This window comes from Prionailurus bengalensis, chromosome B1 (genome assembly GCF_016509475.1).
Source record: "Prionailurus bengalensis isolate Pbe53 chromosome B1, Fcat_Pben_1.1_paternal_pri, whole genome shotgun sequence".
In the NCBI taxonomy this organism is placed as follows: Eukaryota; Metazoa; Chordata; class Mammalia; order Carnivora; family Felidae; genus Prionailurus; species Prionailurus bengalensis.
The window spans coordinates 53,019,697-53,040,293 of NC_057344.1; the positions used below are offsets into that span (position 1 = coordinate 53,019,697).

Here is a 20,597-nt window from a genome sequence, read left to right on the forward strand (position 1 = left end):
TTAAGGGAGCAAACTTTTATTGGCACCGTCATTCCTTTCCTTGTTAAATTAACAGAGTGAAGCAGTGATTTTTTAAACGGTTAAAGCTGGCTTCTCCCAAACAACTCCACTGTGTCAGGCTGATAGGCCTATTCGCTCACGACCACCCGGTTTTGTTGTAAGGAGACAGCCTGTGAAGCAGGCCAGCTCTTCCAAAAAGTTTCCTCGTTTGTCCGCATGACCAGCTGAGGTGCACAAAATTAAAAACCCCTATTTAAAAAGGAGCCATGCCACGGAGAAGACCAGAGAGGGGGTGCAGTACTGCAAAGCTCAAGGGATGCAGGGCCCTGGGAGAACAGCTTTCTCCAGAGAGCTGCCGCACTATTTTCCTCCTCAACTTACTCCAAATCTAGAAAGTTCCTCGCTCAGAAGTACTGCCGCTGGTGGCAATCTGTCTTGTGAGGAACTCCACTTCCTATTCCTGTGGAAAGCCTACAGGCCCATGTGGATGTTTGTCTCGCTCCCTGGTGCACGCGGGTTGGGGGGGGCGGGGGGGCGGCGTGGAGGCGGCGGCCGCAGGAGTCGGAGCAGCAGGCACTACGCGCAGCACTAGTCTACGGGGGAGGCCTCGCCGTGCCTGCAGCGGGCGCTGACGTGGGCTAAGTGTGCACTGTGACAGCAGGTCCACTGAACGGGCCGGAAGGTGGCAGGCTTCGGATGTGTCTCCTTGGAAGACAGTCTGACGGTAGACACGAGGTTTGGCCCAATCCTTCAGGCCCTGTCCAAAACCTCTTGTATCTCAACTGAATGCAAAGAATAAAAGACATTCCTACCCTCCGTTACCAGCCCAATTGGCTCGATTTAGGGAAAAACTGCCCCGGGGCTGGCAAGACCAGTGCCACAGCAGATTAGATCCTTTTCCAGTACTGCTCAGTGCATGGGATTCCAGCCACAACTTCCGATTCGATTCCACAGTGATCCCGTCCCCGGAGGATTTTAAAGAAGCCTGGGAACCAAAAGTAATATGCCTTTAAAGTGTGCCTTGGGTTTTGGTCCTTGTCAACATACTCAGACTCACCCCAGAAACACCTAGGAGCGGCAGACCCCAACCCAGCCCTAAAGCAAGCATCAAATCCGCATCGAGGTGCCCTATCGATGTCTACTGTTTGCCCAGGAGCCTGGCACCACATCGTGAGGCCTCTGGACACCACTTCCAGTGGACCCCACATAAACCGGCTCTGCGCCTGGGGCGATGGGGGAACTGTGCGGGCACCAGCGACCTGAAGCTGTCACCTGGTTCACACCACCCTCTCAGGATCAGAGTCTACCCTTATGGCAAGGGAACCCCCAGCTCACTAGCACCCAGAAACCTGGAGGCTCACAGCTGAGCCCCGGGCCTAGTGTTAGGAGCTGTGCAGCAGCTTTTCAGCTGAGCAGAAAAGGACAAGAGGACCCCTACGTCCTGGCTCACCACACCCTCCTAGCAGGAAGAGGGCTGCCACTCACCATTGTCGCCCCAGTCAGTGTTCCAGGAGTTCCCAACCAGCCAGTAAGGTGTGTCATTCTCCACGCCCCAGCCCAGGATGCGGACAGCATGGCCTCCCATCATTTCTCCAGTGACGTGCTGGTACACGCCTAAGGGAAAGCCCATTCAGGTAGAGACCAGGCCGATGCCCCATTTCCCACGGCATCCCTGCACCTCAGCCAGCTACCTGTCAGGATAAATGGGGTCCAGAGGGCCCAACGAGCCCTCCCAAAGAACTGCTTGCAAACAGGGTAGTACAAGAGGCCTGGTGTTCTCCCAGAAGGCTCCAGGGGCTCCCACAACGTTCGGGAAGTATTTAAATAGGTTTTTGAAAGCCCAACACTCAAATATGTTGAAAAAATATTAAAATGGGGGTCCCAACAAAATACGCTTCTTGGTCCCCTTTAAAACTAAAGTTACAAATTCTTTGTATTTAAGGAAATTTAAGGAAAAAATGGAATGTTAACCAGTTATCTGTTCTACATACTGGGACTCCACGTAAGGATTTATTTGTCAAAAGGGTTCCATAAAACTTAAAAGAGTTTTAACTGCTGCCCTGGGATACACGCAGAGGAGAAGTAGGAGACAGGCCGGATTGGTGGCGGTGAGCACTGATGGATGAAGAAAGATACAGGCAGAGGTGCCCATGGGCCTGTCAAGCAGGCCATCCCCTCATTGGTGAATCACTTTGTCAAATGAAAATGCATCCTTTTGTAATATGGGTGGGGACTGTTAAAACCTGCCAGCTTTATAACTTTTTCCGTGCCAGAATCATCTTTATCCAATGAGGTTTCATAAAAGTTGAGAGGTTTGAAGTTTTCCATCTGGCACAATGTAAATGAGACCGAAGTGGTCAGCTATAGACCGTTCATCTAGAATGGGGGGTTTCTAAGAGGGCTCTTGGGCCAGGGGCTGTCCTCATTCCCCGGGTGAATCCCCACAGCCTCCCACACGGCCAGGTGCTTCCTGTCTTCTCATCCACTGAATGTGAGGCATGATCTGGGACGTGGCCAGGACAAAATGAGGTCTTCTTCCTTGATAGAGTCCTGGTGGTCCCCCGGAACCCAGACCTCCTCTGCTCCCACTGCCATCAGAGGGGCCAATACATACCAGACTTGTACAGCAAGAAGTCCGAAAACACAGAGAAGGCCGCCTCTACAGGGCCATTTTTGTAGATCTCCGCCATGATCTCTTTCTCACTGTTGGACACGCTGTAGGAATTGCATCCTGGCAAATGAATCAGCCGAGTGGGGGTGAGGCGTGCTTCCCACGGTTCCCTCAGTCAACTATGCACTGACTTAAAGGGGGATTCACCCAGCCTGGGGGGTCAGGGAAGGCTTCTGCAGGGGAGAATGATGGAATTGGACCCGGAAGCCAAGAAGTGGGAGAGCAGAGCTCTGTATCGGGAGGGGCAGTGAGCAGGAGACCCTGGAAGAAGGGTAGAGTGGCACCCAGAAAGATTCTCGGCCAGATTACTCCTCTGTAAAGCGAGGGGTCTGGTCCCTCCCCACCCAGAGGGTCTGTGACTCTCAAACAACAGGAATCCTGAGGCCAAATTCAGGGTGGAGACATGCAGAAATGCAGCGTGCTGCTCCCTCTGACAGGAGAGTCCTTCATAACTTTCCTTTCTCCATCCTGCGTTCCTGACTCAGACTCACTTGCCCTGGCCTCTCCCTTTCTCCGGCCTGGGAAGGGTGTCGGCAGGTCCCCGGGCCCAGGGTGCTGGGTAGTAGCCCAGGCCCCACCTTACCGTAGTGCTTGTCTTCTTTGTAGGATGGGGTGTAGCCGGGCTCACAGATCTTGCTGCACTTGGGGGTGTCCCCCTCTCCTGTGCATGGGGGCCGGGAGCCATTCACGTGGTGCTCACAGGGAGGGATGGAGTAGGGTCTGCAGCCTGGGGGGGACCAAGTGGAAAAAAGGGTGTCAGCCGACAGCTTCTTCAGAAGCCCCTTGAAGCAGAGGGCAGAGCTGGGGTGACAGGGGCAGTAGGTCAAATACACAGCATTCCCCACACTGTGCTAACTCCGCCTTCTTCTCCAGCCTCCTGCCTTCCACCCTCAACTGTCACTTTGTAATGCACAATGAGCCTGTTACTGTTCTTTGATATAAAATCCATCTAGCCAGATATGCGCTGATGGCAGACACTCACCTACATGGGAATCATAGAGGCCACCAGAAACCAGGCCTTGTTTTGTCCAGAAGTTCCAAGCTTCAGCAGGAAAGCCCCCATTACAGCTGAGAAAAGAGCCATTCATTAAATTCACTGTGAGAGAAGTTGTAGCTGCTCCCAGACCACTGCCTGGGGCCCCAGGGTTGCAACTGGCCCAGCAGCTCTCCTGGGTCTCAGCCAACCCCACTTCATCCCCTCCTTGGCTAGTCACTTCTTCCAGGGAATCACCACCACCATCCTCAACAAGTCGGAACGACACTCTTCTTCCTGTCTACCCCAAACTAGGCTGTGTCCTTCCTGGAACACGGAATGCACATTGCAATTCCCTGGTGTTTTAATACAGAAAATGCGAAGGCCAAGGACTGGTGTGAGGTGAGGCCTTGGCACTGTTTTTTAAACTCCCAGGTATTTCTAATCTGCAGCCACATCTGAGAACCACGTTATAAAACCAAGGCCAGAGCTGGCAAAAAGGCAAGCACCCAACATTCTTAATTACAGAAAACAGACCCCAAGGCTATTACATTTCCTTCAGCAAGAAGAGGGAACAAAGATGACAAAAACCAGGCCTGAGATCTGAAACTTAATCACATATTCCAAGACCATCTGTGTTGTGCCTGGACCCCACCACCCACACCCAGCACTGTGGGGTCAGCCCGGTTTTAGGCGGCTCCCAGAAAAGAGCAGTCACGCCAGGCCTGCTTCTGGACTCCCCAGGTCCCCAAGATGTCCCAGCAAAGGACCGTTATCTGACCTGCAAGTACCACTCCTGTCCTCAGGGAGCCCTCAGCCGCTGTCCAGGAGGCCTCCGCCTGGGGACTCCCAGTGCCATTCCCAGGGGCCCGGCTCCCACAGTGGAGGATGCTGCTTCAGACTCACCCATCCCCACACTGGTCACCACAGCAGGTGAGCATGTCCTCGGCGGACACCTCCACATTGACGTGGCCATTGGTGAGGATGCAGATCCGGTCAGAAATGGCTTCCACAGCCCCAAATGCCTGCAGGAAAACAAGCCCCACGCAGGTGAGCCCCACTCCTGGACTGTGGGCCCCACCGGCCACCGTCCACAGCATCAGAGGACCACAGCAGGCAGCTCAGACCTTGCTGACTAGTCTCTCCCAAGGTCAGTGAGGGTCTTGGTGCTCAAGCTGGTCTTTAAAGTTAGGAGACCCATCCACCCCACATCTCTATCTGGTCACTCAGCTCATTTCTAAAATGTGGTTTCTGTTAACAGAAAAAACAGCTCACACAAAGGACAAATACTGTATGATTTCACTAATACAAGGTATCTAGGCTGGTCAGTAAGAGACAGAAAGGAGAGGGGTGGTTGTTGGGAGGCAGGGAACGGAGGGGCAGTGTTTAATTTCCACACTTACAGATGACAAGAGTTCTATGGATGGACGATGGTGATGCGTTCACAATAACGTGAATGTACTTAACGCCACTGAACAGTACACTTAAAAATGGCTAGGACAGGGGCGCCTGGGTGGCTCAGTTAAGCATCTGCTTCAGCTCAGGTCATGATCTCGCGGTCCGTGAGTTCAAGCCCCACATCGGGCTCTGTGCTGACAGCTCAGAGCCTGGAGCCTGCTTCAGATTCTATGTCTCCCTCTCTCTCTCTGCCCCTCCCCTGCTCACACACTCTCTCTCTAAAAAATAAATGATTAAAAGAAAAACTTTTAATTAAAAAAATGGCTAAGGTAGCTCAGGTCATGATCTCACACTTCATGGTTTTGAGCCCCAGCTCAGGCTCTGTGCTGACAGCTCAGTGCCTGGAACCTGCTTTGGACTCTGCGTCTCTCTGCCCCTTGCTTGCTTGTGCTCTGTCTCTGTCTCTCAAAAATGAATAAGCGTTAAAAAAAAATTGCCGACCAAAAATGGCTAAGATGGTTAATATACCACGTGCACTTTACCACAGTTAAACAAAATTAAGACAGCTCATTGACAGAGATGGATGTTTCTCCACGAAGCAGAGTAGGAGTCTAATGGTGCTTGCTGATGGCCTGGGACAGCGCATCAAACAGAAAAAGAGACAGCCTCACAGCACACACACAGGCCACCCAGGGCACTTTGCGTATCTATCTATTCTTCCACCACAGATCTTCATAATTTTTATGTTGACAGAAACGAAGGCTCAGCAAGTTCCCATAACTTGCCTAGTCATGGCTGATCTGACAGCTGTCCCCCCACGTCACTCCAGCCCCTCTCACCCAGCAGGAACCACAGGAACCCTGGTCTCGGATCTCTTTGATGGTCGGGCAGTTAGGCCAGTGTTCCCGGGCATCGAAGTTTTCAGGCAGAACCATGTCCTCGGCAAACGAAACTCTAGATAAAGGAAGGCCTCCGTGACAAGCTTGCATGTCACAAACCACCCCCACCCCTAAAGAGGCCAGTGACTTCGGGCCAGGCCACCGCCTGGCAAGGGAGACACAAGGGAGACACAAGGGAGACAAGCCCAAGATGATGGCTGCAGGGCTGTCCCCTGGGAATTCTGTAGAACCAAACCAGGAATTCTACTGCTCAACACAGCTTCTCATTCCCTATGCTGTTTTCCAGTCTTATTTTCTGGAGTATCTTTCAAGAGTTTTGGCCACAAAGTCCACACAACTGTGTTTCGTCCTCCCCTAACCTGCCCCACACAGGGTCTGCCCAGGGTCCTTGCATCAATTTTAGTATCTTCACCACCGTGTTAAGTCTCATAGCTATTCCATCTGTGTTGTCAGAGATTTCTAATGCTTCTTACAAGAGTAATGTCTACATGAAAATGCCCACTGCAGAGTTCTCTAGAAAAAAATGGAACATTAATGGAGATCATATGACTTTTCTTAAATTCTCCTTAAACCGTTTAAGACTGGGGTCCATCCCGGTCATGCAGAACCAGACCTGGGGCCTTTTCCATTGGGGCTCTGAGACACCTGCAGCAGCACAAAACACGGGCACTGGGGGCTGAGCCCTGTCAGGTGGCGTCCTTGCGGCTCTGGGAGGGGGAGACCTGTGGGTGCCAAGGCCTCCTTTCTTCCCTCCTTCCCGCTGTGCCAAACACACACCTGCGGTTCCCATGGCAGCGGGGCAGGTGCAACAGAGTATCTATCCCCCAGGGAGCAGGCACTCACCTCTGGGGCAACTTGGGCCCACCCAGGATGGTGCCGCACAGCCTCCTCAGGTAGCTCGGCTCCACATGGTAAAAGTTGTGTCCAGCCTGGAAGAGAGCCCCGCCCGCAGCAGTTAACAGAGGGGGTGTCTAGGGATGCGGGTGGATGGAAGTATGCACACCGCCCACATGCAACGCCTGACAAGGCCAGGGCTCAGCTCAGCAGAGCGAGGGGGGTTGGGGCCCTCTTAGAGAACACACGTGTCCCCAAATTCATGGTGAAACCTAACCCTTGATGGCACCTGGAAGTGAGGCCTTCAGGAGATGATTAGGTCATGAGGGTGGAGACTTCACGAATGAGATTAGTCTCCTTATAAAGGAGACCTCAGAGAGCTGGCCTGCCCCTCCCACTAAGCGAGGACACAATGAACAGTCACCCATCTGCAACATAAGAGTGCCCTCCCTAGAGCCCAACCATGCTGGCGCCCTGAAATTGTACTTCCAGCCTCCAGAACCACAAGCAATACTTTTCTATTTATAAGCCACCCAGTCTGTGGTATTTTGTTACAGCAGCCCGAAAGGACAAGACAGGCACCCTGCGAGCAGGCCACGATCAGCCCAGAGCGAGCCACACGGGCAGCACACAGCTCCCAGGCCAGTGGGTGTCTCCTCTGATCTGCTATGTTTACTGATGTCAAGAGAGACGCTCTGCAGCCCTGAACGTGGCTTATTCCTCATTTCTTAATTCCTGAAGCCCCAGGACTGTGGGCCAGCCAGAATTGAGGTGCTGCCACTACTGATGAGCACTAGCACCTACCATGGTGGGGTTCAGGGTCTTCCTGATCGTGAACCCTTCCAAAGCTCGTTTATCACCCAGTGCACTTCTATGGACACACACACACACACACACACACACACACACACACGCACGGAAGGGAGCAGGTAGGCATGGGCCTCAGTGGCCAGGACTCTCAATCAGACCAACTGTCCAGGACAGAGTGTCCTGTGGGCCACAGCTGCGGCCACCTCCCTTGGGAGTCAGAATGCACAGACCGATCCCCAAAAGGGACACGCAAAGAAGTCCCCACAGCCCACCTTCCATGTAGTGTTACGCTTGTTAACGTAGTCGACCAGCTCATCCGACAGAAGCTGGAGAGGCGGTCTGCTCTGGGCATTGGTCAGCACCACCAGGCAGCTAAGAGTGGCCAAGAGCTGCCACATTTTGGATGCTGGATCTTAGAGTCACCTAGAAAAGAAAACACACAAGACATCAGGACATTTCTTTCAGTTCAAGTGCTTAACATACACAAGGGTGCCATCTGTGATGGCATGGTTCCAGGGCCAGAAACAACCCAGTAGTCAAAACACCCACGTCCCCTTCCCGGCTCTGCCATCTCTGCCCCCTTCTGTTCCTCAGTGTCCTCTCCTGGAAAGCTTGGGTGTGGTGGCAGAGAGCCCTCAAGGACCATGGGCTCCCAGGCCTCGTATCATCAAAATCCCAACCTATGCCCACATCACAGCACCGTGCCGTGGACTAAACGTCCGTGCCCCCCAGCCCCCCAAATTCATGGTGAAATCCTAACCCCAATGTGGTGGGATTACGAGGTGGAGCCTGTGGGGGGTGATCAGTCAGGAGGATGGAACCCTTGTGATGGAACTAGTTTCTTATAAGACACCCCAGAGAGCTCCCTTTCCCTTCGGCCATGTGAGGACTCCACAAGAAGTGTGGTGACCTCAAGAGGGCCCTCATCTGACCATCCTGGCACCCTGACCTCAGACATCCCCCCATCATCCAGAACCAAGAAACAAATTTCTGTTCAGAAGCCACCCAACGTGTAGTATGTGTCGTAGCAGCCCACGGGCTAAGACGGACTGTATTTGCTTCTCCTCCAGATGCCTGGGAGACAGGACAGAGAAAACCACATGGCTGCATTGCAAGCGGCGAGGCCCTTTTGCAGCTGCGTCCTGGTGATGCATGTGGCCTGGGTCTTGAGGGCTGTCCTCAAGCTGTGTCTGAGTCACTGCTGTTCCCTGGATGGTCTGTGGCTATCTTGGGAGCTGAGAGGCTGGGGCGCGCACTGACCCGCTGCCTGTCATAACCCCGGGGCCCAGGCCACAAAGCAGGATCGGTGACTCCACGAAACAAATCAATGAACGCAGATACTAAGGCTAAATTGAGTTCAGTGCCCTCCCTACTATTGCCAAACTGCCTCTCCATGGGTCTGTAGAACCCAAGTCTTGGAGACTTTTTTCCAAGTCAGTGCTCTGAAAGAGTCAACAGATTAGGTCCCAAGTAGAGGCCCAATGAGAACAGAAAAATACAAAAGAAAATACATTTCATGAGACACATTCTGGATATAAAACAAGCAAAACACAAGCGAGCCAAGCCCAGAGTGTGCCAAACTCAGCAGAACCAGGGAAGCAGGGCTGGTTTGGCCAGTGGCACAAGTCTGAGATTTTTCTCTGGTTTTTCCAGTCAGCCAAGGGCTCTGTTTCCTGGTTCAAAGCGGGAGCTCCCGAGAAGGGAAATCATCCCATTACAACCACAGTCCTTAGATCTTGGACTGGCTTGCAAGTCAGGAGACGGGCAGTTTCCCGCTCGGCCTCTGAATCACGCTCTTAGGCAAGCAGCTCTAACGAAAGCAAGAAATGCTCTTCTGGGTGTCACAGCACCATGGGGCCTTGTGAGATGCCCACACAGTGGGGAGTGGCGGCGGTGGGGAGAGGGGGAGGATTTCCTGTCCCTGACCTCTGGGGCTTCCACAGTGACCCACCTCCTCCGGGGTCATGGGGTTACAGGAAGATGCACTGAACATGCCGCCTCCCACAGTGAAGTACGTCTGAGGGAAGATTTAAACTTGACGGCTGCCTCAGCAACAATTCATCCCAACGAATAACTATGATGGCAGCAAACGATTCTAGAAAAGAGCATTGATGGAGGCTTGCTTTCTGAGATAGTCGGTACATTATAAAACCCTGGGTGACTCCTGCCTGAGAACAGTCTGGTCAACAAAACAGACCATTCAGAAGCATCTCCTATGTGTGGGTGCTCAGCGTATGTGGTATAGGTGGGTGAGGAAACAGCACATGTCATAAATGGTGCTCGCACATCTGCATCTTGGAAAAAATAGTAAGGCTGAACGTTTACACTTGGTTTCTCACACACGAGAAGCGCTACACGGAAAAAAGTTCTTGAATTAAAACAGAAACCGTATGAAGAAAATAAACGCAGTTTAAACAACCTATTATCGGAGTAAGATACTTAAGACTGACGTAAAACCAAGGGACAAGGCTTGCTTACATAAAAATAAAGCCACTCTTCTAGAAAACAAAATAAAAAGTGACCAACTACAAAATAGTACTTACATATACGCAAAGCTTCATTTCCTTAATATGCAAAAGGCGCCTAAAAATCTGAATAAAAACAGGGGTGGCTCAGTCAGTTGAGCATCTGACTCTGACTTCAGCTCAAGTCATGATCTCATGGTTCGTGGGTTCGAGCCCCATGTTGGGCTCCATGCGGGGATTCTGTCTCTCCCTCTCTCTGCCCCTATCCTGCTCATGCTTCCTCTCTCCCCCTCCTTCTCTGCTTCTGTCTCTCACAAAATAAAAAACTTAGTAAACTTGAAAAAAACCTGAAAAAGCAGAATAAAAAAGTGGCAAATGGACACACACAGTGAAGTATAGGAAAAAGAACTACAAATGGCCAGCAGATATTAAAAGATGCTCCACCACAGGGAGGTACAGATAAAATTAAGGCCTGGCAAAGGCAGACAGCTGGACAGCTCCTGGGGGGTGGATTAGGTGTGGGGAGGCAGAGGTGCTGGGCTTATGAACCCCATGGAGACGATGGCCTGGCTTTTTGTTTTTTTTTAATGTTTATTTATTTTTGAGAGAGAGAGCATGAGCAGGAGAGGGACACAGAGAAGGGGAGACAGAGAATCCAAGGCAGACTCCAGGCTCTAAACTGTCAGCACAGAGCCGAAGCGGCCCTCGAACTCATGAGCCGTGGAGCCGTGAGATCATGACCTGAGCCCAAGTCGGATGCTTAAGCGATACCACCCAGGCGCCCCTCCCCGCCACCGACCATTTCTATTAATTTGGCGATCTGCACACGCTTTGACTCAACAATTTGACATTCAGAAATGTATCCTATGAGCTTCAAATTCACAGATATAGGTATACAGATGTTTACTGAATATTCTTTGTATCACAGAAGACCAGAAACAAAGCAAGTGTCTACTAACTGCAACTGTGAAGTTACAGTAAATGATTAATAGAATACAAAGTAACCATTAAGATAGGAACTAGCTGAAGCGAGAATCACATTGTACTGATAAGCAAATAAGCCCAAGGTACCCGTAAGTGGAAAAAAGCAAGCAGCCGGTGAGTCATGGTAAGCGTGTGAGACCATGAAGCAATATACATTCACATTACCGTTACCACATGTAAAACACAAGGAAAAACATATGAAAGCAATATCTGTGGCGGGGAGATTTATTCTCCACTAGCCCCCCTTTTTTTTAAATTAAATTAACATATTATATTCAAAGTTTTGGTCTTTTAGGAAGAGTAGCCGGAGCTACCAAAACCCCTGAGCCCAAAGGCACTTCCAGTTGATTTCCAGTCAACAGTGAGGCCTTCTCCCTAGTGACTTTCTGCTCAAAACACAGAACACCTTCTTTCCAGTGACTCACAGGGAGGCTGGTGTTCACCAGACCACATCAGGGACCCACGTGACCTCCAACTGTTAGGTGAATGTCTGTGTCCTCACATGGTGGAAAGGGCAAGGGAGCTGAGGTCTTTTTTAAAAAATTTTTTTAAGTTTAATTTGAAAAAGAGAGAGAGGGAGAGAGAGAATCGCAAGCAGGCTCCATGCCATCAGTTCAGAGCCTGATGCGAGGCTCAGACTCACCAACCTCAAGATCACGACCTGAGCCAAAATCAAGAGATGGATGCTTAACCGACTGAGCCACCCAGGCGCCCCTGAGGTCTCTTTTAGAACTTCTGGGCAAAGAAGCAAAGCAGTCAGATTCCTTCCTTTTTCACGGCACCCTCTGAATTACAGCCGGTACCTTCACATTTTCCCCAGATGTAAGAACCTGGGGCACAAACACTGGAGTATACACTCTGGGCACGTGGGCATTGAGACCCATGCCAGCAGGTTGAGACCTGGCTGAAGAGCCCATCAGAATCACACCCTATCCTCGGCTTTCACTGTGACCTGTCAGGAAGGGGTGACAGGAATGTGGCTGGGTCCTGAGCCAGGCCCAGGTGAATGCTCCCTATATGTCTCCAGGTGGCCCCCGGGGCTTAGCCATCTGCTGAGATATTACATCATAGGCAAGTGGAGAATGGGAGCAATTCCATGGTAGCCTGGACTTTACACAAGATTCCTCTGGCTTTTCTGGTGGCAGAGACCACAGCCACGACCCGTTTATCGGACGGTTCTCAGTTCCTGCACTGACGGCTGCCATGGCCATACCCGGGCCCAATTCCTGAGGTCTGCCAGGCCCCCCAGATGTGACACTTTGGTGCACTTGCCCTTTTCTTTCGGTTCCACAGGCCCTCCTCCAAATTTCCTGTTAACTTCATTCTCCCTACTCACAACCCTGCGTCAGGAAGAACCAGGGGCCCCAGTGAACTTCAGAGATGTGAGCCAGGAGGGCGGGAGCTCATCTTGAACCAGATTCCCAGCCCCACTAGGACTGAGCACTTGGGAAACTCCTCTTTTCAGCCCAGCCCTCCAGGCACAGGGCTGTGGCATTTGGCGGAAAGTCGGGGTTGAAGTGGCTAATAGCTGCGGTAGTCTGTGGGGCGGAGGAGCACTGGGCTTGGAGTCAGGAGACCTGGATTCAGATCTTCCACTTACTAACTGTGCACCCTTGAGTACCCACCTGTACTGAGCCTCAGTTTCACCACCTGTTAGATGGGGCTAATGACCATTCATTGCTCCAGGTGGAAATCAAGAGTGTCATGAGGGTGGGCAGAAGCCCCTGGTACAGCGCCTGCTCTACAGTAAGAAAGCAATAAAGGGCTGCTCACGTGGGCACGCTTAATGCCCAGGTCCAACTCACTGCCCTGCTTCCTTCCCTCCTCCGTCTTCCCTTCTTCCCCCTACTTCTAGCCTGTGCCAGAGAATTCCGGTTCACTCCAAACCTGTCCACAAAACCCCTCTATCACAAAGAGTCTGAATTAAAATGAGGTTTTAACCTCAATGAACCTCCAAGTGGGTTTCCATTTTGAGAGTCTGGAGACTGTTGAGCCCAAAGAACATTAAGTCAACTTTCTCCTCCTTGAAGGGGACACAGATGTCCTGAGAGCAGTGGCAATTTGACTTCAGTGAGCTCCAGGCATCTCTCTCTGCATCCACACAAATCATGCACACTGGACAACCTATGTGCAAATGGTTAAAATAAGCTTGTTAACGTCGGGCTCTGTGCTGACAGCTCAGAACCTGGAGCCTGCTTCGGATTCTGTGTCTCCCCCTCTCTCTGCCCCTCCCCCACTCATTCATTTTCTCTCTCTCTCAAAAATAAACATTAAAACAAAATGAAAACATAAATAAATAAAATAAGCTTGTTAACATGTTGGTCATGGGTTCCCTGGCCTTCGCATGAAACAGAGCCAGCTCTCACTTCCCCTCTTTTGGGCAAATACTTCCCTTTTAATTCCTCAGTTCTGTGGCTTTTTTTTTTTTTTTTTTTTTTTAATTACAGCAGAGAACAACAGCAAGTCCTTATTCTGTGAGAAAAGAGGGGCCCGAAGTGGATAAGCACTTCCAAGTCACCAGACTCCCTCTCAGGGCATGGGCTGGTGGAGGGAACAGCTGCGGGCAGATGGGTCAGCTGGCCCCGGGTCAGCTGGTCCTCCTGGGTAGACCTGGGGTTCCACTACACCCCTCTGCCATTTTGCCAAGACAAACTCCGGCTAAAAAAGGGCAGACTCTCACATTTCTTTCCTCTCCAAACCCTGTGGCACTTAACGGTTTACATGAAAGCACGTCCCACTGAGGGTCTATAGAATGTCGACACGGGCACAGAGGGGCCTGGGGCCAGCTGATCCCGTTAGCCACCCCCGCACCCCCTTATAGCAGAACCATTCCCCAGACTCCTTTGAAGCCATTCCTGGGACTAATGCAGACCTTGGGACTCTGGAAGGTGCTGGAATAAACACAGGAGAGGAGCTGATGCCAAGTCACAGAAGGCTGAGAGTCCTGATATCCCTAAGGACATGCAATCAGTTTGGACTGTCACCAAGCTTGATTTTTAAGAAAGCTTTCTCATGTGACTGTAGAGCCCCTCAGGTAGATTGGATTCGAAATCTGTACTGAATCTAAGGAGACAGGTCTGCAATTCCCACATAAGCCAGCGGCAATCTTGTGGCCCACACAGAGGAGGAATGCATGCCTAGCACGTCTTCCTTCCCATACGGGGCTCGTGCCTGACCACTGCTGCTGTTCGTATACTGCCACCGTCTTGCACAGTGGGCTCTAAAGAATCAAAAACTGAGTGCACCTAGATTTTACCAACAGCCACAAACTAAAGTTGTATCTTGGCTACAGATTAGGGGGAAGGTGGACAGGCAGGAGGGATATGAAGACTGAGTGGGACCTTGCTAGAGAACTTCGTCAAGCTTCTTTCTCCCCCACAAAGACTTATCTTGCCTCCTGCCATCACCACTGATGGTTGTTCCTGAAGTTTCGACCGCTTTGGTACACCTACACATCGAAACCAGGCAGCTCTTCATTTCCTCTGACTTCAACCTGCCCAGTCACACCTCAGCGTTGGAGCGGCTGTGATGCTGACACAACGTGCCTTCATCTCAGATACGCTCGGGCCTTGCCTTTGAGTCTGAATCACAGCCTTGATGTGTCTTTCGTGTTTCATGTCTTTGCTCCTGATGGAAACACGTTCAACTACTTCATGGCTTACGATCTTTAAATTAAAAATAACACAACAAAAAGGGCTCCTAGTCGCCATCCGTCTCCTTAAAGCTGCACGGGTGAGCAGGCAGCAGTTGGCAATCTGTCTTCTAGAGCCAGGCTCTGCAGCTGAATGCCCCAAAGCAACTCCTGGGTGACCCAGAAAGGGGGTCCACTGCAGTCAGCCACCAGCTGTGCAGCTAACAGCCCTGCAGGGTCAAAGGGAAGCAGCGAGAAGGCCCCAGCTGCCTCACCCACCTAAACAGCTTAGGCCACTCACAGGTACTTCCCTTGCAGCACACCTGCCAACCATCTGTCCAAAATCAGTGACTAATTCCCACCAGGTTGAGCAGGGCGGGCCTGCTCAACGCTAGTCTCCCACAGGGCCTGGAAACCATCTAGCTACACGGCCCACAATGGAACATCGCTTAAGATCGGCCACGGCAGCCCACATCCTGCAAACAGAAGAAGAGAATTACTACCTTAGGCTTAAAACAATGGACCCCAGGAAGGCCCTCAGCAACTGAAAAAACTTGTATCACTGAGAACCAAGAGAGTTTGGGCAAAGTCCTAGAAAGTTCTGGAAGATTTTGCTCACCAGCTTTGCTCCACAGCCCTGATACTGACTTGCTGAGATGCTAAAGGGGGCACTGCATTCTCATGTCTCTGTTTCTCCCATGGACATACTGCCCGGATTCTGAAGGACCTCAGGACCGCTTTGCAAAAGCTTTCAGAAATCCTTGGAGATTTAAATGAGATTAGGGTTCTGTGCCTCCCCAGCCTGCAGGGGCACAGCAGCTCTGTAATTCGATTGCAGGCTAGATCACATCTCTCTGCCGGCTGGGTACGGAGGTGGCTAAGACTTCGGCAGTGCCAAACACAAGCGACAGAAAGGCCTTGCCTCTCTGCTTGATCTGGGTTCCTCTCAAAGCTCCAGGAAAACATACTCACCTCACAAGGCTGTTGGGAGATGTAAGGAGATGGTCTTTTTGAAAGCGCCTTCCATGCAGCCTGGCTCGGAGCGGGCAGCCCTTATAATGAACTGCCACCAGGAAATGGCTGTGGGCTCACTAGTGAGGGGAGTACACATCTCTCTAGTCACAGGCCAGTTAACTCTTGATGTCCCAGGCTCATTCTTTTTACTCTCAGAAGTAAATGAAAAAACGGATGAAAAATTATGATCGCCCTACTTGCAGCAACGGGTCCCCAAACACTGGTTCATTCTGCTCTCTTGACCACCAGAACAAAGCACTCCCAAACACCAACCAGGTTAAGTGACTGAGACGGTGGCTCCTGGCTGATGTCTGACAAGGCCTCCACTTTGGAGTGGCGGAGGCCCTTGGCTGGCACGGCCTTCCCAGGTCTTGCACAAGCCTGGCAGCCGCGTGACTTACACATGTGTGAGCACATCCTGCCCAAGTCCAGGTCAGCAGGTCAGAGGGTCATGGGGAAGCCCAGCCCCTGCTGGGTCTTTTGGCAGAGTATCTAGGTGCCTTACACTGGATCGGTTTCCTATTTTGGTGGGATCTATCCCCCCTCCTCCCCTCATCCTTCCTGGTAACTAGGTTATCTTGATGACCAGACCAAAGTGAGTTACTGGCCTGGTGGAGACAGATTACAACAGTCAAGACTGTAGGCATGCATCTTTCTCGGCGTCCAGCATTCATAAGACAGTAACGCTGGAAAGGGACCTTTGGTCTTGTATGAAGCCTTTGTTTTATCACATGTGAGGGAAACTGGTGCTTGAGAAAACAAGCAAGCCCTGAGGAGTATATCTGAGTAGGGACAGACAACTGGCAAGAGATCAAACTCTAGGAGAAATTCCACCTCAGTTATTTTAGTGACCCCTGTCATGTCACCAGCTTGCAGGAGCCTCAGTTTTCTCATCTGTAAAGGGGAAGCGTCAAACTACAGTACCCAAAACACACATGCATTCTGAAAGTTAAAAAAAAAAAAAATTAGAAAATGCCACCTAATTACAGAGAAGTCCAGATACCTGTTAGGATGTAGAGAAACCTTAGTACGCTCTCGCTCTTAACAGACACATTAAAACTACAAACACTGTCAGGGATCAACAACAAAAATAGAAAACCTCACTAGATCAGTGGTTTCTTGGGCAAGGAATTAATTTGAATTCCTGGAAATAAAAATTAAATCAGCGACACCATTTCAAGCCCATCAGTTTGGTAAAAATTAAAGTCTGGTGATAGCTAGTGGTGGTAAATGAGGAACAGGAACTCTCAACCCCGCTAGCAACACATACTGATAACATCCACTGGACAGCGCTCTCTATCAGCATCTAGCACAACGGAAGTGCACACACACCTTATGACCCAGCAATTAATGCGACTTCTCCTGCTCTTGCCCTCGAGAAACTCTTGCAAGTGCCTGAGACGCCGAGGGTTTACTGTAGTGCAATGGTGAATAATGCAAAAGTAAAAACTAACTGTAACCTTGGTAAATACTCTGTGCGTTGGAGAGGAACTAGATCTTCATGTATCAACATAAATAAATCGCACAAACACTAGCGGGAAGGGATACACCGCAGCACAACTACAGTAATATCAATTTTAATAACATTGTTCACAGATTGATATAAAGTATTAAAATTACCAAAAAAAAAAAAAAAAAAAAAAGCATGCAGGAGAATTCTAAAGAACAGAACAGACAGGAGCCAGGATGTCTCCCAGGAAGATCAGAGGCAGGCCCCGGTGGGTAATGGATTTGCAGAGCCAACAAGCTGCAACCTGCCTCCTTCAAAGGGGAGCTGTAACCAAGAAGTGCACTCACCCTAGGAACCCCACACAAGCCTGAGACTTGGAGGCCGCAGGGGCTGTGGGAAGGGTGTGGGCATGAGGCTTGAGGTTAAAAATGAGACTGGTTGAAGTCTAAATATATAATAACATTTGGTTCCTAGGTCCTCTTCCCTATCCAAACGAGGGTGGAATAGGAACATTAATTAACAGCCACGGAAGGAGGATTTATCGCCCACACACCCTTTCTTAGGCAGCCTCTGGAGTGTGTGCTGAGCTTAAACCAAGAGGTGACGCTATATATGGGTCCAGATGCAGACACTGCTGTCTATCCCGTATATACAATACATACCTGCATGTGCCTCACCTAGATTCATCCCCATGTCAACCCCCACCATCTCTCTGCAGGTGAGGCTGAACCCTACGAAAGTGCCCAATTTCAATCCTTCTTGATCCAGAAAAATTCCCATTTCTTTAACACCTTCCTTATGTGAAACTATCTAAAATAGGCGGCAGACGTCATGTCATGAGCCCTCCCTCTGAAATACTTCAGTTTTTCTCTCCTTATGACAGGGAAAGTCTACACAACCACAAGTCATGACCACATTTAAGAAAATGACCCAACAGATGCTCGACAGCTTCTCTGGATATGCTCTCCATTGCCTCTCAATCCAACAGCCAATAGCAACACAAAATCTCTTATCCCTAAAATGTGTGCAGCTTCCTACTCCAATTCCCAGGTCCCGTAACTGGGAAAAGAAAGAGCCAGTCTAGAAGAAAAGTCCTCAGCTCAAGCTGCGGAATCAGCAGCACACCGGTGGGTTCATCCTGTAGCCAAAAGGCCTCACCGCTTGACCAGTTCAGAAACAGAGTTGTCCTGACCCAACAGCAGGGCAGTTACTAGAGCCAGGGCTGGACTGGCCTTCGAAGCCCCCAGATAAGGGATCTACAGCTTTCCACTGCTGAGCAGCAGTATCCCAGCTGTGGGATAGATGCCCAGAAAGATCTGAGTAGAACCTTTCTCCAGGGCACCTTCAGGGTTGTTCTTTGGGAAAGCCACTGCCTGGGGGGTGGGGGCAGGGTGCAGCTCAGTCCCCTTTTCCCATAAGTTCAAGGGCTCTGGGTCACACTGTGCCAACAGGAAACAATTCTCCATTAAATTAAAGATGTTAGGGCAGAAAAGCAGCCCTTACTAAAACAGACACCCTTCTAAGCCTCGTCACCTGTCACATTCTTATCGTTCTGAATCTATTATAAAGTCAACTGAACGAATGTATCTCAGCTGTGTTTGCCTCTGGCGGAGGCACTTGAGGATTTGTTTCCCAAGTAACAAAAGGAGCTAGGTCTCCATTTGAACCCCACCTCCTCCCCTCCCACTGGGGATGTGGGCCTAAGTAATTGTCCCATCCCCATCCCCACCCCGTCCCGTCCCGTCCCCCCGTCCCCCCCTCCCCCCCCAGCCTGTTGGCCTCCTCCAGCCTGTGGAAGAGAATGCTCTAGGCCCACTAAGAAGGCAAATCCAATTTACATCTACCAGGACGGCCTGCTGCTACCCTTCGACTCCCTCGCCCAGGCCTCCAGGGTCACTAGCTGAGGGAAGAGGTGATGCCCTAGAGACTCTGGCCTGCTTTCTCCTCTCGCACACAACCCTGGCCTGTGGAAGGCGCCACCTTCGCTCCACTGCAGTAGGGAGTGGCATCTTCCCCTCCACCCCCAGCCTCCCAGGGAGAGGTGGACTGGAGCCCCATGCCCTTCACCCAGTCTCCCAACCTTCTCTCAGCTTAATTTCCCCGTCCATGGTGGAATTAGCTCAACACGTGGCCTCCACCCGACTCCACCCAGTTCCAGGCTCGGGTTCTGGTTTCTATCTTCTGGGGTCCCTTGGAATCGTGTGTGGTCGTGTGCAGAAAGTTGCCCAAGCAAACCCTTTGAAACAAGAAAACACCTGCAGGGAGACACTATTTTATCAGCAATTTCCTGAGGAAACTGAGGCCCAGAAGCTCACAAGGGGTTGGGGAGGTAGATCCTACCCGGAAAGTCACCAGAACCCAGGCCAAGCGCTTCCCCGCAAGCTCCTCCCCCGGATCTCCCCCGCAAACTCCCCAGCTCCGCCCGGGCTGCTACCCAGGCTCGACCCTGGAGCCGGGCGGATCGTGGGGTCTGGCTGAGCCGACCCGGGGCCGCGAGCACAGCCCTAGGGGACGGGCCGGCGGGTGCCTGCTTTCTGGCCGGAGTTGGGGCGGGTGCCAGGCTGCCCTCGTGGGATTGTTTTTTTGCTTCTCTCCCCGCACGGACTTTGGGAAGTGTGCGGGCTGCCATCCCTGCCCGCCCAGCTGTGACAGCCCGAGGGTCCTCCTCCCCCCCCCCCCCCCCCCCCCCCCCCCCCCCACTTCCCGCACGCCCCGGGATATCTCGGGACCCGGCCTGGGCCTGGCGGGGGTGCAGAGGGACCCGGTGTCCCCGTCCCATCGCCAAGGTCACTTCCATCGCGGCGGCGCCGCGTCTCCACCGCCCGCCCGCACTCACCGACTCCGCAGCCAAAAGCCTGGGCCTGCAGCCTGCGAGCTGAGGTGCCGATGCCCAAGCCGCCGCCGGAGCTTCCCCGAGCTGGCCCCAGCGCCTATTTACAGCGCCCGGCTGACTCGCCACGCCCTGCGCGCCCAGCTGACTCGCCACGTGACCGCTGCGAGCCCCGGGCCCGCCTCTCCACCCCCTCCCCCACCCCGGCCCGCTCCCCCACCGCCTCCCCCACCCCGGCCCGCCCCCCGCATCTCCGCCCTCGGCACCCCCCAGCGGACCCTGTACCCGACACGGCTCCGGGAGATCCCGCGGCTGGTGGGTAGGGGGAGCTTACGGATGGGGGCCGGTGGGGAGCCGAGGGGAGATGCAGGTGGCCCTAAGGACCTCCATCCAGCCGGGAGAAATTCCCCAGGGGCAGCCGGAGCCTGAAAGCAGCCATTCAAAGCCTGATGGATCCCTGCTGGGGGGGAGGGGTAACTGTCCTTCATTTCATTCATTCAGAAACCACTGACTGAGTGGGGATTATCATGATAGTAGGCCTCCCAGAAGAGCCTTAAAAGGCTCTTTTGGCGTTGATATTCTGAGAACGTGCCTGTAAAATACTCCGGCTGTGTAATAATAAATGGGTATGAATTTCA

At 51.9% G+C, this 20,597-nt stretch overlaps 1 protein-coding gene across 5 annotated transcripts; it reads right to left on the reverse strand.

The window, feature by feature from the left end:
* CTSB (cathepsin B) lies at nucleotides 1–20,151 on the reverse strand. Of its 5 annotated transcripts, XM_043565293.1 has the most exons (11): nucleotides 19,966–20,053; nucleotides 15,638–15,830; nucleotides 7,858–8,008; nucleotides 6,785–6,870; nucleotides 5,882–5,996; nucleotides 4,551–4,669; nucleotides 3,654–3,739; nucleotides 3,255–3,398; nucleotides 2,615–2,731; nucleotides 1,486–1,614; nucleotides 1–985 (listed from the first exon to the last, which is right to left on the reverse strand). In XM_043565293.1, the coding sequence occupies exons 3-11, from the start codon at nucleotides 7,981–7,983 to the stop codon at nucleotides 888–890; spliced, it is 1,020 nt and encodes a 339-aa protein (XP_043421228.1). In that variant the 5' UTR covers nucleotides 7,984–8,008; nucleotides 15,638–15,830; nucleotides 19,966–20,053; the 3' UTR covers nucleotides 1–887. The 5 variants fall into 5 exon arrangements, with proteins under 5 accessions (XP_043421228.1, XP_043421240.1, XP_043421233.1 ...); XM_043565305.1 differs by lacking the exon at nucleotides 15,638–15,830 and having other exon boundaries at nucleotides 19,966–20,151; XM_043565298.1 differs by lacking the exons at nucleotides 15,638–15,830; nucleotides 19,966–20,053 and adding an exon at nucleotides 10,129–10,171.
* Between the last annotated feature and the right edge of the window lie 446 nt (nucleotides 20,152–20,597).

Excerpts from the sequence above, each read along its gene's own strand:
- CTSB (XM_043565305.1), bottom strand. The coding sequence starts at position 7,983 with ATGTGGCAGCTCTTGGCCACTCTTAGCTGCCTGGTGGTGCTGACCAAT. Across the intron at positions 5,997-6,784 it reads GGGCCCAAGTTGCCCCAGAG|AGTTTCGTTTGCCGAGGACA; the intron begins GTGAGTGCCTGC and ends TCCTTTATCTAG. Across the intron at positions 3,740-4,550 it reads GGTGACCAGTGTGGGGATGG|CTGTAATGGGGGCTTTCCTG; the intron begins GTGAGTCTGAAG and ends CTCTTTTCTCAG.